This window comes from Pongo pygmaeus, chromosome 8 (assembly GCF_028885625.2).
Source record: "Pongo pygmaeus isolate AG05252 chromosome 8, NHGRI_mPonPyg2-v2.0_pri, whole genome shotgun sequence".
NCBI classification, from domain to species: domain Eukaryota; kingdom Metazoa; phylum Chordata; class Mammalia; order Primates; family Hominidae; genus Pongo; species Pongo pygmaeus.
In genome coordinates, this window is record NC_072381.2 from 94,536,761 (window position 1) to 94,554,076 (window position 17,316).

General features: G+C 40.3%; 1 protein-coding gene across 1 annotated transcript; it reads left to right on the forward strand.

The window, feature by feature from the left end:
- The first annotated feature begins 669 nt into the window (after positions 1-669).
- IFIT1 (interferon induced protein with tetratricopeptide repeats 1) lies at positions 670-12,834 on the forward strand. The gene is made up of 3 exons (XM_054503509.2): positions 670-1,036; positions 1,265-1,447; positions 11,087-12,834. Exons 2-3 carry the CDS (start codon positions 1,443-1,445, stop codon positions 12,516-12,518), a joined length of 1,437 nt encoding a protein of 478 aa, XP_054359484.1. The 5' UTR covers positions 670-1,036; positions 1,265-1,442; the 3' UTR covers positions 12,519-12,834.
- The last annotated feature ends 4,482 nt before the right edge of the window (positions 12,835-17,316 follow it).

Sequence of the window (17,316 nt, forward strand, 5' to 3'; positions counted from 1 at the left end):
ACCCAGCTTTTTTTTTTAGTTTTTTTGTAGAGCTGGGGTCTCACTATGTTGTCCAGGCTGGTCTACAATTCCTGGACTCAAGTGATCCTCCCACCTTGCCTTCCAAAATACTGGGACTTACAGGCCTGAGCCAATGCACCTGGACAACAATTTTTTATGTTTTATTTATTTATTTTTTTTAGACGGAGTCTCGCTCTGTCACCAGACTGGAGTACAGTGGTGCGATCTCGGCTCACTGCAACCTCTGCCTCCCAGGTTCAAGCAATTCCACTGCCTCAGCCTCTCGAGTAGGTGGGACTACAGGTGCGCACCACCACACCCGGCTAATTTTTTGTATTTCAGTAGAGAGGGGGTTTCACCATGTTGGCCAGGATGGTCTCCATCTCCTGACCTCGTCATCCGCCCACCTCGGCCTCCCAAAGTGCTGGGATTACAGGCATGAGCCACCGCGCCCAGCCAAGAATCATTATTTTTAACTTGATGACTGAAAATAATAATAATAATAGTCACCACTTATTTGCATGCTTCTATGTGCCAGGTAGTTGCTAACTATTTAAACTCAAATTCCATGAACTGTGGTTGAGGTTGTACTGGAATTTGATTCAGAATGACAGTGTCCATGCTGGAGCAATAGAGGGCTCTCTATTTCAAACCATACTTCCTTGCTTTTACCTCCTGCCTAAGTCATCAGGGGTTAGAAGTCTTTCTAGGTATTGGCCTCTTTCCTTCATTCCTAAACCAGATTGGTTGCTTATTTCCGTCAAGCTGAAACCAAAAGTAGCAACCAAAAGCCTTGTTACTCGATTAATTAAGAGTAGATTTTTATATTTGATAGTAGGTTCCTTCTAAATATAGAAACTGAAAATAGAGCTATCTCCTTCAATTCTCCTTTTTCTGTGTATTCATCCAGAATCCAGCCAGCAACTGCCTCGATAGGCAGCAATGGACTGATGTTCTTTAGGGAGGACGCGAATCTGGTTCCAAATGCTGGCCAGTCATTGGGTTTCTGCAGCACTAGAAACATCTACGGTTGCAGGTCTGCAGTTTGTCTGTTTTATCAAAATAGAAACAAAGTTTCATTCCTCCCCCCCCGCCCCTCCACCCACCCCCGGCCCCTCCGCACCCCACGCCCCCCCCGCCCCTCCGCCCCCCGCCGCGGCCCCTCCGCCTCCCCGCCCCCCCCCGCCTCCCCGCCCCCCCTCTCCCCCGCGCCAGCAGGAATTCAGCTAGCTTTAGTTTCACTTTCCCCTTTCGGTTTCCCTAGGTTTCCAACTTGCAAGGACACACCCACAGCTTACACCATTGGCTGCTGTTTAGCTCCCTTATATAACCCTGTCTTGGGGTTTAAACGTAACTGAAAATCCGCAAGACAGAATAGCCAGATCTCGGAGGAGCCTGGCTAAGCGAAACCCTGCAGAACGGCTGCCTAATTTACAGCAACCATGAGGTAAGGATTTCTTTGCTCCTCTGCCATAATGTCTAAAGTTTTTGAAAATATGGTAATTAAATACTATTTCAACAGGTTAGATCTCAGTGAGGTCAGGTTTTCTAATTCCTCAATTTGAATATCTGCTTATGGACTGAATGTGTGCATGCTGTGCACGTTCACACATACATAAATTGTTTAATTAATGCATTTTTATGTTTGTTAGCATGAACTTGAGGAAGCTTACCTCATGCTGTAGCCCAAAGTAGGCGAGGGAAATGGGAAAAGAGTTTTGCAGGAAGGGAGAAAATGATCCCAATCTGAGAGATTCTTTCCCACCAGATTCACTTCTATCTGATCTGGGGAAGGAATGGACAGCTTGTCTTAGAGGCATTGCTTTCTGCAGGTTCTTTACCATAGAGAAAAAGCAGGACCCACAAGAATGTGAAAGCCTCAGTCTTGCAGCCTCTCTGATGTCTTGTGGGTAATACAGTGGAGATGTGGTAGGAAAAGCTCACAGCCTTCCTCTATAGGCTTCTGGTCTCACTTTCTGCACTGCTGGCCTCTTACAACAGGTTTTCTCAATCAGGCTGAGCTTAAGATAAACAGATTGCCTCTTCCCTGGAAAATCCAGGCTCTTGGTACATCCTTGACTGAAGATGATCCACATCTGCTTGGGAAGATCCGTATCTTCCTTACCTAAAGGGCCTAATGTGGGAATTTCTCAGCTGATTTAAAAACCATTACTTAGGCCGGGTGAGGGGGCTCATGCTTGTAATCCCAGCACTTTGGGAGGCCAAGGTGAGCAGATCGCCTGAGGTCAGGAGTTGGAGACCATCCTGGCCAACATGGTGAAACCCCATCTCTACTAAAAATACAAAAATTTGGGCATGGTGGCACATACCTGTAGTCCCAGCTACTCGGGAGGCTGAGGCAGGAGAATCGCTTGAACCTGGGAGGCGGAAGTTGCAGTGAGCTGAGATTGCACCACTGCACTCCAGCCTGGGCAACAGAGCGAGACTCCATCTCAAAACAAACAAACAAACAAACAAACAAAACCATTACTTAATACTGATTTGTAAATTTTCCCCTCAGTGCTCCAGTTGGCAAAATTTTGAAGGGGTAAAAATTCCAGAAAATGCACATTACAGGCCTATGATGAACCCTCCTCTGTAAACAGATGGAGTTGGTACTGATAATTAAAATAATAATATTAAATGTTATAAAGGTAGTTATCACTTCTTGAATTCGTATTAAGTGCCAGCCTGGCTTCTAAAAGTGTTGTGTAAATTATTCCATTTAATTCTCAAAAGATACTTATGAGGCAGGTACTTACACAGTCATGCATCGTGTAACAATGGGGATACACTCTGAGAAATGTAGCTGTTAGGCAATTTCATCATTATGCAAACATCAAACCTCGACGATATAGCCTACTACACACCTAGGCTATAAACCTGTGCAGCATGTTACTGTACTGAATACTGTAGGCAACTGCAACACAATGGCAAGTATTTGTTTATCTAAACGTATTTAAACATAGAAATGGTACAGCAAAAATGTGGCATTAAAATCTTATAGGACCACCACCAAATATGTGGTCCTTTGTGGACTAAAATATCATTATGCAGTGCATGGCTGTATGATCCTGATTTTATAATAAGGAATCTTAGATTTAGAAATATTAAGATCACACAGACAATAAGTGGTAGCTTTGAGATATGGACCAGGATCTCTACATTCAATGATATTTCATTAAACCTTTAAATCAATGTTTCCCAAAGGGTGCCAGTGGGGGCTCATGTGATTATTTCAGATGGCAAACTCATTTGCTTTTATGTTTTCCTGCTTTTATGTTTATGTCAACATGTACTACAGGAAAAAAAAAATATATATATATATATATATATATATAATTTGTAGAATTTTATTCAGGTTAGCAGTGCGATTTTTTATTGTGATAAAATACATGTAAAATAAAAATTATCATTTTAATTACTTTAAAGTATACAATTTAGCAGTATTTAGTATATTCATGATACTACTGTGCAATCATCATCACTATCTAGTTCAAGAACATTTTTCTCACTATGTGGAGAAACTGCATAGCCATTAAGCAGTCACTCCCTACTTGCCTCTTTCCCCAGGCCCCAGCAACTGTTAATCTGCTTTCTGTCTCTATGGATTTGCCTATTGTGGATATTTCATATAAATGGAAACACATACTATGTGGCTATATTGAATTTTTATAATTTTATATTTCCTAAGCATTGCTTTTTGAATATTAAGTTGGACTTTCTCATTCCAGAAGCAGGGCTCAGTCACCCTTGAGACAGTTTCTAGTTCTCCACCTTTTTCCAGTTCCTCAATGTGACTGATCCAGATATCTGCTTTCTATGACTACCTCCTGGTGACCACTTCCCTATAGCATAGTAGGGTATGACCTATTTGACTTGCCCCCACTGACCCCGCCCCCACCCCACATGGACCAGGCAGATGTGCTGCAGTGACCACCTCTCAGTCACAGCATGACCCCTTGGCAAAACTTGCACCTGCTTGCTCTAAACCCACCAAATAGAACTCTGCACAGGAAACCCACCTAGGTAACGCCCTGGCCTCCCATAAAGGCTTGGGCCCACATTCCCCACTCGCTGGTTGAGCAGGCATGTCCTCAATGGCTCCCCCTTTCCCATTGGCCCTGCAAGGCATATTACCGTCTTCTCTCTGGATCTGTAAGTAATAAGCTGCTTCTGTTATTTCACATACTATTTTTTTCAATTGCCTCCTTTGTATTTCACCTGACCAACACACTCAAACTCTTCTTTACTGGTCATGGCTTTCCGAGAGAGTGGCTGTCTCAGTAGAAATAAACTAAACACAGGTCAGGCAAGAGCCACAAGGGCATCTGCCCGATATAAACAAGTTTCCTATAAAAGGGGACACCTAGACATAGATCAGACGCTTAGGCATTAGGCCGTTCATCAAAATAAAGAAGTATCCCAAGAAAGGCACATTGTAAATATCCATGACCAAATACCCGGAAGCTCTTTCAAGGCAGGGCTGTAGATTTTAGCCACTCTCATAAGAGAGACCTCAAGGCCAAATTAGGAAAAAAAAAAAAATACAACAGTGACCTTTTGGATCAGTTTTTTCATTTAGTGTAGTGTTGTTAAGGTTTATCCATGTTGTGTCATGTATCAGTACTTCATTCCTTTTTATGGCTACATAATATTCCACTTTATGGATATATTACATTTTTCTATCTATCAGTTGGTGAACATTTGGGTTGTTTCCATTTTTTGGCCATTATGAATAGTGCTTCTATGAACATCTGTGTGCAAGTTTTTATTTGAACACCTGTTTTTAGGTATCTTAAGTACATATCCAGATGTGGAACATCCAGGAAAGTATACCCAGGAATGTGTCATATGGTAATATTATGTTTAACTTATTGAGGGACCACCACATTGTTTTCCACAGCAGCTGCATCATTTTACATTCCCACCAGCAATGTATGAGGGTTTCAATTTCTCCACATCCTTATTGTTTTAGTCCTTTTTGTGTTGCTATAGAAGAATACCTAAGGCTGGGCAATTTCTAAAGAAGAAAGGTATATTTAGCTCACAGTTCCGCAGCCCATACAAGAAGTATGGTGCTGGCATCTTCTCAGCTTCTGGTGAGGGCTTTGGTGCTGTGTCAAAACACACTGGAGAAGGTCAAAGGGGAAGCACATACAAAGAGGGTCTAAACCCAGGGGGCATCCTGACGTTATAACCACCCATTCTCAAAGGATTAATCCATTCCCCCAAGAACCAATCCAGTCTCACAAGAATGAGAATTCACTCACTACTACTAGAATGGCACCAGGTCATTCATGAGAGACCTACCTCTATGATCCAAACACATCCCACTAGGCCCTACCTCCAAAATTGTGACACTAGAGATCAAATTTCAGTAGGAGATTTGGTGGGGACAATCAAACTGTATCCAAACCATAGCACTTGTCAATACTTGTTCATCTATTCTCCTTTTCTAAAATTATTATTGTAGCCAACTTACTGGGTGAGAAGTGATAGCTCATGGTTTTGGTTAGCATTTTTCTACTGGCTAATCATGTTGAGCATCTTTTCATGTGTTTGCTAGTCCTTTGTGATTCTTCTTTGGAGAATTGTCTACTCAAGTCCTTTGCCCATTTTTAAATTGGGTTGCTTATCATTTTGTTGATGAGCTGTAAGTATACTTACATATATTTCTCCATACATGAGTAATCACATACATACAAATATATAAGGATTTGGTTCTTTATAAAATAGGGTCATGTTTTGGACACTTCTTTACAATTCACTTTTCTTGATTAACTGTATATTATGAAAGTCCATCAAACTCAACTAGTTTTGATCTAATTCATGTAGTCTAGTGGCTACATAATATTCTATGGTATAGATATACCTTAATTTATTTAACCATTCCCTATTAATATTTCCAGTTTGTTGCTAATATATACAGTGTTGGTAATGAATATTCTTGAGCATACATCCTTATGTACTGGTTATTTTTTTCTGGGAGATAGATTCTGAGGAGTGGAATTACTTTGTTGAAGGAAATGTAATTTTAATGACTATCATTAATTTTAATTTTGATTTTAAAATTAAAATTTTGATTTTAATTACTATCAATTTTAATGGCTGTCATCAGATTGATCTTGAAGGCCATAATAATTCATGGCTTCAGAAATTGTGTCTCATCCATTTAAACTCTTGCCAATCTGAATGGAATAAAGTTATAAATTATTGCTTCTTTAATTTGCATTTCTCTAATGGCTAGAGGCTTAGGGCATCTTTTTTCTTTTTATAGAGACAGGGTCTTACTATGTTGCCCAGACTGATCTTAAACTTCTGGCCTCAAGCAAATCTCCTGCCTTGGCCTCCCAAAGTGCTAAGATTATAGGCATGAGTCATTGTCTTGATCCAGAGCATTTTTTTTCATATTTATTGGCCATTTATATTTGCTCTTCTACAAATTATCTATTCATATAGATTTCCGGTGCTCTGTTGAACTATACCAATTTACAAAAACACTTTGTATATTACAGATGAGAATCTTCTCTGTATTACAAACATTTTCCACGTTTTCATTATTTTTCTATTTACTTTGTTTGGAGTACCTTTGCCATAAATAAATCATAAATTGTTTTATTATGGTAAAACATATATAACATAAAATCCACCATTTTAACCATTTTTAAGTGTACAGTTCTGTGACATTAAATACATTCACTTTATTGTGCATGACCACCATCCATCTCCAGAAATTTTTCATCTTCCTAAACTGAAACTCTGTACTCATTAAACAATAATTTCCTATTCCCTCCTCCCCCAGTGTGGAGGATCAGTCAGAGTGATGGGAAAAACTATAGGGAAAGAATGCAAGCCTTCTGAAAGGTCAGAAGGTTCTGCAGAGCCCTGGCGGAGAACAGCTGAAGGCAGCTGTTCTATAACTCTGAGGCAGAGGGCAAGGAGTAGGTACAAGGGAGTTTGGGGGAATGTATCTTAAACAGGCTTGTTTATTTATGTTGACCAGGAACTGATCTTTGATCATCCACATGCGTGATGTTCCCTGAAAGGGGAACAATAAGTGTTAATTCCCTACAGGTTGTGTTGGCTCCAGGTTTTCGGCATTGTGCCTGCACCGATAAAAGTAAGCAGCTCCAGCTTCTCGGGGATGTTCTCTGGCCACTAGAGCCAGGCAGTCACCTAGCTGCTCTTACATTGCATACCTGTGTCTGAGTACTCATTTCATCCATCAGCCAGGGTCTGTGGGACAGACCCGGCACCCTAGTCCCTGTTAATCACTATTCTACTTTCTGTCTTTGTGAATGTGCCTACTCTAGGTAGCTTATATAAATTGAATCATACAATATTGTCCTTTTGTGACTGGCTTATTTCACTTAACATAATACCTTCAAAGTTCATCCATGTTGTAACATGTATCAGAATGTCTTTTCTTTTTTAAGGCTGAATATTCCATTGTATGTATATACCACATTTTGTTTATCCATTCATCCATCAATGGACACTTAAGTTGCTCCTACCTTTTGCTATGTGAATAATGCTGCTATGAATATGGACAAATAAATATCTACTTGAGTCTCTGCTTTCACTTCTTTTTGGGTATAAAACCAAAAGTGGAATTGCTGGATCAAATGGTAATTCTATGGTTAATTTTTCTGAGGAATTACCATACCATTTTTCACAGCACTTGCCCCCTTTTACATTCCTACTAGCAGTGCACATTTCTCTAGATTCTCACCAATAATTGTTATATCCTGTTTTTTTTTTTTAAATAATAGCCAACCTAACAGACATGAAGTGGTATCTCATTGTGGTTTTTATTTGCATTTCACTAATGATTAGTGATATTGAGCATCTTTGCATATGTTTATTGGCCATTTGTATATTTTCTTTTGGGAAATGTCTATTTAAGTCATTTGCCCATTTTTTAATCAGTTGTTTGTTTTTTTGTTGCTGAGTTGTAGAGGTTCTTTATCTATTCTGTATATTAATCCCTTATCAGATACATGATTTGCAAATATTTTCCTTCATTTTGTGATTTGTCTTATCACTCTGTTGATAGTATCTTTCCATGCATAAAAGTTTTTAATTTTGGTGAAGTCCAGCTTAACTATTTTTACTGTTATTGCCTGTGATTTTGGTATCATATCTAACGAATCATTGCCAATTGCCAAATCCAGTGTTACAAAGCTTTTTCCTTTCTTCTGAGTTTTATAATTTTGGGTCTTACATTTAGGTCTTTCATCCATTTTGAGTTAATTTTTGTATATGGCATAAAGTAAGGGTCCAACTTTACCCTTTTTCATCATATATACAGCTTTCCCACACCATTTGTTGAAAAGACCATCCTTTCCCCATTAGATGGTCTTGTCATTCTTATTGAAAATCATTCCACCATTGTTATGGACTGAATTGTGCACTTCCCACCCACCCCTGCCCCAAATTCTTAAGTTGAAGCCTTAACCCTCTTATGTTGAACTGTTGTTTGGAGATAGAGTCTAAAAAGAGGTAATAAAGGTTAAATAAAATCATAAGAGCGAGGCCTTAATCCAACAGAGCTGGTGTCCTTAGACACCAAAGCTCACTCTCTCTCTCTCTGCCACTGAGGAAAGGCCACTTAAGGATGCAGCAAGAAGGAGCCATCTGCAATCCAGGAAGAAATTCCTTGCCAGGAACCAAATTGGTTGTCACTTCATCTAGGACTTCTAGCCTCCAGAACTGTAAGAAAATAAATTTCTGTTGTTTAAGACACCCACTCTGTTGTATTGAGTTATGACATTCTGAGCTAACTAATACAGTCAGATAAGTAAGGGTTTTTTTCAGGGCTTTCTATTCTATTTCACTGGTCTATACATCTGTCTTTATACCAATGCTGTAATGTTGTGATTACTGTAGCTTCGTAGTAAGTTTTGAAATCAGAAAGTGTGAGACATCCAACTTTGTTCTTCTTTCTCAAGATTGCTTTGGCTATTTGAGATCCCTTGACATTTCATATGAATTTTAGGTTGAATTTTTCTATTTCTGCAAAAAATGTCATTGGGATTTTTATTAAGATTGCATTGAATTTGTAGATCACTTTGGGTAGTATTGACATCTTAATATTATGTCTTCTAATCCACGAACAAAGGATGTCCTTCCATTTATTTATTGCTTCTTTCAGAAGTCTTATAGTTTAATTTCTTTCAGAAGTCTTATAGTTTCCAGTGTACAAGTCTTTTGCCTCCTAGGTTAAGTTTATTGCTAAATATTATTTTCTTTTTGATGCTATTGTAAATGGGATTGTTTTCTTAATTTCCTTTTGGGATTTTTAAATTGTTACTGTATAGAAATATGACTGATTTTTCATGTAGATTTTGTATCCTGCAATTTTGCCGAATGTGTTTGTTAATGTGTACAATCCTTAGAATTTTCTACATATAAAATTATGCCATTTGTGAACAGAGATAATCTTCTTCCTTTCCAACTTGGATGTCTTGTATTTCTTTTTCATTCCTAATTGCTCTGACTAGAACTTCCAGTACCATGTTGAATAGAAGTGGTGAAAGGAGCATCTTACCTCATTCCTGATCGTGGAGGAAAAGCTTTCCCTTTTTTCACCATTGAATATGATACTAGCTATAGGTTTTTCATATATGGCTTTAATTGTGCTGAGATAGTTCCCCTGTATTAGTAGTCTGTAGTCTGTTGTATTTTTCATAAAGGGTGTTGAATTTTGTCAAATGCTTTTCCTGCATCAGTTGAGATGGTCATGTATTTTTTTCCCTTCATTCTGTTAATCCCTTAATATTCTGGTATATTACATTAATATTCTGGTATATTCTGTTAATATTCTGGTATATTCTGTTAATCCCTTAATATTCTGGTATATTACGTTGATTAATTTTTGTATATTGAACTATCCTTTTATATGAAATTCTCCATTTAGATGACTTTTTTTTTTTTTTTTTTTGAGACTGAGTTTCTCTCTGTTACCTAGGCCAGAGTGCAGTGGCATGATCTCAGCTCACTGCAACCTCTGCCTCTCAGACTCAAGCGATTCTCCTGCCTCAGCCTCCCAAGTAGCTGGGACTACAGGCATGCACCACCATGCCCACCTAATTTTTTTTTTGTATTTTTAGTAGAGACAGGATTTCACCATGTTGGTCAGCTGGTCTCAAACTCCTGACCTCAAATGATCCACCTGCCTCGGCCTCCCAAAGTTCTGGGATTACAGGTGTGAGCCACCGCACCCAGCCTATATGACATTCTTGAAATGACAAAATTACAGAGATGACGAACAAATTAGTGGTTACCAAGGGTTAGGGGAGTACAGGTGAGGAGGTGACAGATGTGACCATAAAGGGGTAATATGAGGGAGATGTGGTAGTGAAAAGTAGTTTCGTTTCTTTATCAAAGTGGCGGTCTCATAGGCTCACGTGAAAAAAATGACATAGCACTATACAAAAGCATTGTTGTACCAGTGTCAATTTTCTAGTTTTGAACTACTGTATTATAGTTGTGTAAGATATAATCATTGGAGAAATTGGGTGAAGGATACATTGGATCTCTGTACTGTTTTTGCAACTTTCCGTGAATCTGTAATTATTTCCAAGTAAAAAAAATGGAAAAAAAAAACCCAGTCAAATATCATCTCTTGCATGTGGTCTTAATTTGTTGCATTACATGCAGAGTAAGGTCCTAAAGTCAATGTTTCCTAAGGTTCTGCATTTCTAACTGACCTCTGTCCTAATTATCTTAATATTAAAATAAGAAACTCTTATGTAGCATATAATATGCTCTAAGTGCTTTACACATATGTTTATTAATCCTCACCAAACCCAGTGTGATAAATACTATCATTATCTCCATTCTACAAATAGGACTCATAAGTACAGAATAGTTACTTGGCTGGAAATTGCTCTAGCCAGCATATGAAGCCAAGCAAACAATATCAACAGTCCATGAATAACTTCAAAATATGTTAACTTTAATGAAACCTAAGTAAGTTGATCCTTTTAAGGATAAGCACTAAAATACAAGGTATTTTATCTGACTTTTTTCTTTTAGCTGTTCCTCACCTAACAAAGAAAATCTGTTTTTGTTTTTACAGTACAAATGGTGATGATCATCAGGTCAAGGATAGTCTGGAGCAATTGAGATGTCACTTTACATGGGAGTTATCCATTGATGACGATGAAATGCCTGATTTAGAAAACAGAGTCTTGGATCAGATTGAATTCCTAGACACCAAATACAGTGTGGGAATACACAACCTACTAGCCTATGTGAAACACCTGAAAGGCCAGAATGAGGAAGCCCTGAAGAGCTTAAAAGAAGCTGAAAACTTAATGCAGAAAGAACATGACAACCAAGCAAATGTGAGGAGTCTGGTGACCTGGGGCAACTTTGCCTGGATGTATTACCACATGGGCAGACTGGCAGAAGCCCAGACTTACCTGGACAAGGTGGAGAACATTTGCAAGAAGCTTTCAAATCCCTTCCGCTATAGAATGGAGTGTCCAGAAATAGACTGTGAGGAAGGATGGGCCTTGCTGAAGTGTGGAGGAAAGAATTATGAACGGGCCAAGGCCTGCTTTGAAAAGGTGCTTGAAGTGGACCCTGAAAACCCTGAATCCAGCGCTGGATATGCGATCTCTGCCTATCGCCTGGATGGCTTTAAATTAGCCACAAAATATCACAGGCCATTTTCTTTGCTTCCCCTAAGGCAGGCTGTCCGTTTAAATCCAGACAATGGATATATTAAGGTTCTCCTTGCCCTGAAGCTTCAGGATGAAGGACAGGAAGCTGAAGGAGAAAAGTACATTGAAGAAGCTCTGGCCAACATGTCCTCACAGACCTATGTCTTTCGATATGCAGCCAAGTTTTACCGAAGAAAAGGCTCTGTGGATAAAGCTCTTGAGTTATTAAAAAAGGCCTTGCAGGAAACACCCACTTCTGTCTTACTGCATCACCAGATAGGGCTTTGCTACAGGTCACAAATGATCCAAATCAAGGAGGCTACAAAAGGGCAGCCTAGAGGGCAGAATAGAGAAAAGCTAGACAAAATGATAAGATCAGCCATATTTCATTTTGAATATGCAGTGGAAAAAAAGCCCACATTTGAAGTGGCTCATCTAGACCTGGCAAGAATGTATATAGAAGCAGGCAATCACAGAAAAGCTGAAGAGACTTTTCGAAAAATGTTATGCATGAAACCAGTGGTAGAAGAAACAATGCAAGACATACATTTCCACTATGGTCGGTTTCAGGAATTTCAAAAGAAATCTGACATCAATGCAATTATCCATTATTTAAAAGCTATAAAAATAGAACAGGCATCATTAGCAAGGGATAAAAGTATCAATTCTTTGAAGAAATTGGTTTTAAGGAAACTTCAGAGAAATGCATTAGATCTGGAAAGCTTGAGCCTCCTTGGGTTTGTCTACAAATTGGAAGGAAATATGAATGAAGCCCTGGAGTACTATGAGCGGGCCCTGAGACTGGCTGCTGACTTTGAGAACTCTGTAAGACAAGGTCCTTAGGCACCCAGATATCGCCACTTTCACATTTCGTTTCATTTAATGCTAACATTTACTAATCATCTTTTCTGCTTACTGTTTTCAGAAACATTATAATTCACTGTAATGATGTAATTCTTGAATAATTACTCAAATCTGATAAAATATTAGTTGTTCAATTAGTTGAATAATTACTCAAATCTGATAAAATATTCACATTAGTGAAACAATGTGTGTGTGTGCATGTAAGAAAGAGAGAAATCATTTGTATGAGTGCTATGTAGTAGATAAAAAATGTTAGTTAACTTTGTAGGAAATAAAACATTGGACTTACACTAAATGTTTAATTCATTCATTTTATTGTGAAATAAAAATAAAATCCTTAGCTCCTCCACCAACTGAACAGACCCTCTTGGCCAAGGAGACCCCAGAAACCTTAAAAACTAAGTTTCCCAACCATGAGAAATCATTCACACCTCATTATATTCCCTCCCTTGCTAACTGCCATTGGACTTTTTCCTCTGAGTTAAACAGAAACCCATGGAAAACAAAGAACAGAAGACTCACTCCTTGGCTGACTTCACCTAGCTCACTCCACCTAGCGCCACGGCCAGACTTCCCTCCCCTCTGGCGGTTTCCACATGATAACTGATCAGCCTTCCCTCCTGATAAGTGACCACTGCCCACAGACTGGTTCTGGCCAGTCCATGGAGGCTGCACACAGGGTGCCTCTATGTCCTTTGTTTCACCTTTTGACATAGAAAGCCTAATTTTGCTGCATTTTAATGTTAAGTCTCCACCACAAAATGAACACAGAATGCATGTGACATACATGTTCACGTACCACTATTGTGTGACTGCCCCTCATGAATATTCATAGCCCCCCATAACCTGTTAAATATGTGTGTCTAGCCAACCCACCAACCATAAAACTTCTGTAATACCCTCCCTTCCTCCAAGAGCCTGCTTTTGGTTGCTGTGGTAGGCTCTGCTTCCCAGGCTGCAGGTTGTGGGAGAGGAGGCTGCAGGGGCTCACGCCTGTAATCTCAGCACTTCAATGGGATGAGGCAGGCAGATCACCTGAACCCAGGAGTTCAAGAGCAGCTTGGGCAATGGCAAAACCAACCGTCTCTACAAAAAATGCAAAAACTTAGCTGGGTGTGGTGGGATGCACCTGTAGCTTCAGTTCCAGCTACTCAGGAGGCTGAGGTGAGTGGATTGCCGGAGCCACGGAGTTCGAGGCTGCAGTGTTGAGATCTTGCCACTGCACTCCATTCTGGGTGATAAAACAAGACCCCGTCTCAAAAAAAAAAGTTCTCTCCAAATGTATACAGCTTGTGATTTTATGTCAACACTATCAATAAATAGCTTTCAGTGCAAGAAACCAAAAATACTGTAATAAACAGGCACATATTCTTCCCAAACCTCATGCAGTTTACAATCTAGTGAGAGATACAGATAGCAGTACAGAGTCAATTAAAGGTTAGTTTTCTTCATGAAGATGTTTTAAGTTTAATTCAATGTGAAAGGGTTCCAAGGAGTTTATCTTGTTTTATGCCATTTTATTTGAAGCACTACTTACTAAGTCATTTGCTGATATTAATCTAGTTAAATCAAGAAATATTACATGAAAATGTTGCTAAATCAGAGATCATGGGTAACAATCACCTTTGATTATGAATAATCACATTTTATTGAAAGGCAAGGCACAACAAATAACATTATAAGAAGGAAAAAATAAAGAAGCAATGTTATTGATCTTTCATTCTTGTATATGTTTTAGGGGAGAATATACTAGTTTCTTTTAGTGGCTGTAACAAATTACCACAAACTTGGTGACTTAAAATTTCACAGATTTATTTTCTTACTGTTCTGGAGGTCAGAAATCTGAAATGGGTTTCAATGAGCCAAAGTCAAGGTATTGATGCAGCTACACTCCTCCAGAGGCTCCAGGCAGATAGCCTTTTCCAGCTTCCAGAGGCTGCCTGAATTCTTTCATCCATTTTAAAAACCAACAGTGTAGTAGCCTCAAATCTCTCTCTCTGCTTCCTTCTTCACATCTCCTTCTCTCCTCTGACTCTTTTGCCTCTTTTTTCTAAGGATGCATCAGGTCCACCTGCATAATCCAGAATAATTGCCCCATCCCCAAATCCTTGATTTAATAAAATCTGCAAAGTCTCTTTTGTTATGTAAAGTAGCATGTTCACAGGTTCTGGAGACTTGGCCATGGATACGATGGGGGGGGCGGCATTATTCTTACCACAGAGCACCCCAAGAAAATATCCAAATTTTGGGCTTCCAATCCATTTTGCTTCAATTATTTAATATTTTTACTCCTTCCAGTAGACACTGATTTCATCCATTGTCCTTAAGAAGGTAGGACACAGATTATGGCACATCTCACATTAAATGCTAAATTTTCGTTGAAAATACATTTTTTGATTCAACTTTTATTTTAAATTCAAGGGTACATGTGCAGGATATTCAGGTTTGTTACATAGGTAAACGTGTGCCATGGTGGTTTGCTGAACAGATCATCCCATCACCAACAGATCATCCCATTGAGAGGTGAAGCTGGCTGGGCTTCTGGGTTGGGTGGGGACTTGGAGAACTTTTCTGTCTAGCTAACGGATTGTAAAACAGACCAATCAACACTCTGTAAAATGGACCAATCAGCAGGATGTGGGTGGGGCCAGGTAAGGGAATAAAAGCAGGCCACCCAAGCCAGCAGCGGCAACCCGCTCGGGTCCCCATCCACACTGTGGAAGCTTTGTTCTTTCGCTCTTTGCAATAAATCTTGCTGCTGCTCACTCTTTGGGTCCGCACTGCCTTTATGAGCTGTAACACTCACCGCGAAGGTCTACGGCTTCACTCCTAAAGCCAGCGAGACCACAAACCCACCAGGAGGAACAAACAACTCTGGACACGCCACCTTTAAGACCTGTAACACTCACTGCAAAGGTCTGCGGCTTCACTCCTGAAGTCAGCAAGACCACGAACCCACCAGAAGGAAGAAACTCTGGATGCATCTGAACATTGAAAGGAACAAACTCTGGACACACCATCTTTAAGAACTGTAACACTCACTGCGAGGGTCCGCAGCTTCATTCTTGAAGTCAGCGAGACCAAGAACTCACTGGAAGGAACCAATTCCAGACAAATTTTGGTGACCACGAAGGGACTATCGCCCATTGCCAAGCGGTGAGTACCATTGGACCCCTTTCACTTGCTATTCCATCTTATTTTTCCTTAGAATTCGGGGGCTAAATACTGGGCACCTGTCGACCAGTTAAAAGCGACTAGTGCGGGCGCCAGACTAAAGACACGGGTGTCAGGCTTTCTGGGAAAGGGCTCTCTAACAACCCCCAACTCTTCGGAGTTGGGAGCGTTGGTTTGCCTGGAACCAGCTTCCACTATTCCTGTACTTCCAGGCTGAACCAAGGGTTGACAGGGAGGAAAGCCATTCAGCTCCGGGGTCCTGACAACAAGTTCATTGACCCTGCGGCCATGAGTGGAACTCTCAAAGTCATGTCGCCCAAGTGAGACTCGCCCATCTATTCTATCTACCCTAACCCTTGCCTCCTGGGTCCTAATGCCTGCCAGACAAACTTCCTCTTGCCTCTCTTCTCTGAGGCTAGTCCCGCTTCTAAAAACCACTCCCTGTCTCTGGTGCTCTTCTAGTTTCTCCTATAAGAATGATTTCTAGTATAAACTTCCGGACTCTGTTACCATCTTTAGGCACCCAGGCTCACCAATGAGAAAGACATTGATGGGCCCAAAGCCCCATCATATGGGGGACTATCTGGAATTTTAGGATCCCTCCTCAGACAAGCAGGCCTAACAAAAGCTATTCCTGAAGCTAGAATACAGGGAGCCTCAGAAAATTGTATCCTTCCTATTCATATAAACGAAGACAAAAGGCATTACTCTTCCAACTCTGGAGCTCCCTTCCCTCCCTCAGGGTATGTCATAACATCTTTATAGGACATGGGTAAGGTCCCAATACCAACAGGAGAATACTTAGAACTCTAACAGGTTTTAGAGAATGCGTTGGTAAGGGCTACTAAGTCCGATTTTTCTCGGTCCTCTTTGTGGTCTAGGAGGACAGGCAAGGGTGCAGGTTTTCGAGAATGTGTAGGTAAGGGCCACTAAATCCAACCTTCCTCGGTCCTCCTTGTGGTCTAGGAGGAAAACTAGTGTTTCTGCTTCTGCATTGGTGAGTGCAACTATTCCAATCAGCAGGGTCCAGGGACCATTGCGGGTTCTTGGGCAAGAGGTGTTTCTGCTCCTGCATCAGTGAGTGCAACTATTCTGATCAGCAGGGTCCAGGGACCGTTGCAGGTTCTTGGGCAGGGGGAGAAACAAACAAACCAAAATCACGTGCGGTTTTGTCTTTCAGATGGAAAACACTCAGGTATCAACAGGCTCACCCTTGAAATGCATCCTAAGCCATTGGGACCAATTTGACCTGCAAACCCTGAAAAAGAGGTGGCTCATTTTTTTTCTGCGCTATGGCCTGGCCCCAATATTCTCTCTCTGATGGGGAAAAATGGCCACCTGAGGGAAGTATAAATTACAATACTATCCTGCAGCTTGACATTTTCTGTAAGAGGGAAGGCAAATGGAGTGAAATACCTTATGTCCAAGCTTTCTTTTCATTAAAGGAAAATACACAACTATGCAAAGCTTGCAATTTACATCCCACAGGAGGACCTTTCAGCTTATCCCCATATCCTAGCCTTCCTATAGCTCCCCTTCCTATTAATGATAAGCCTCCTCTAATCTTTCCTGCCCAGAAGGAAATAAGCTAAGAAATCTCCAA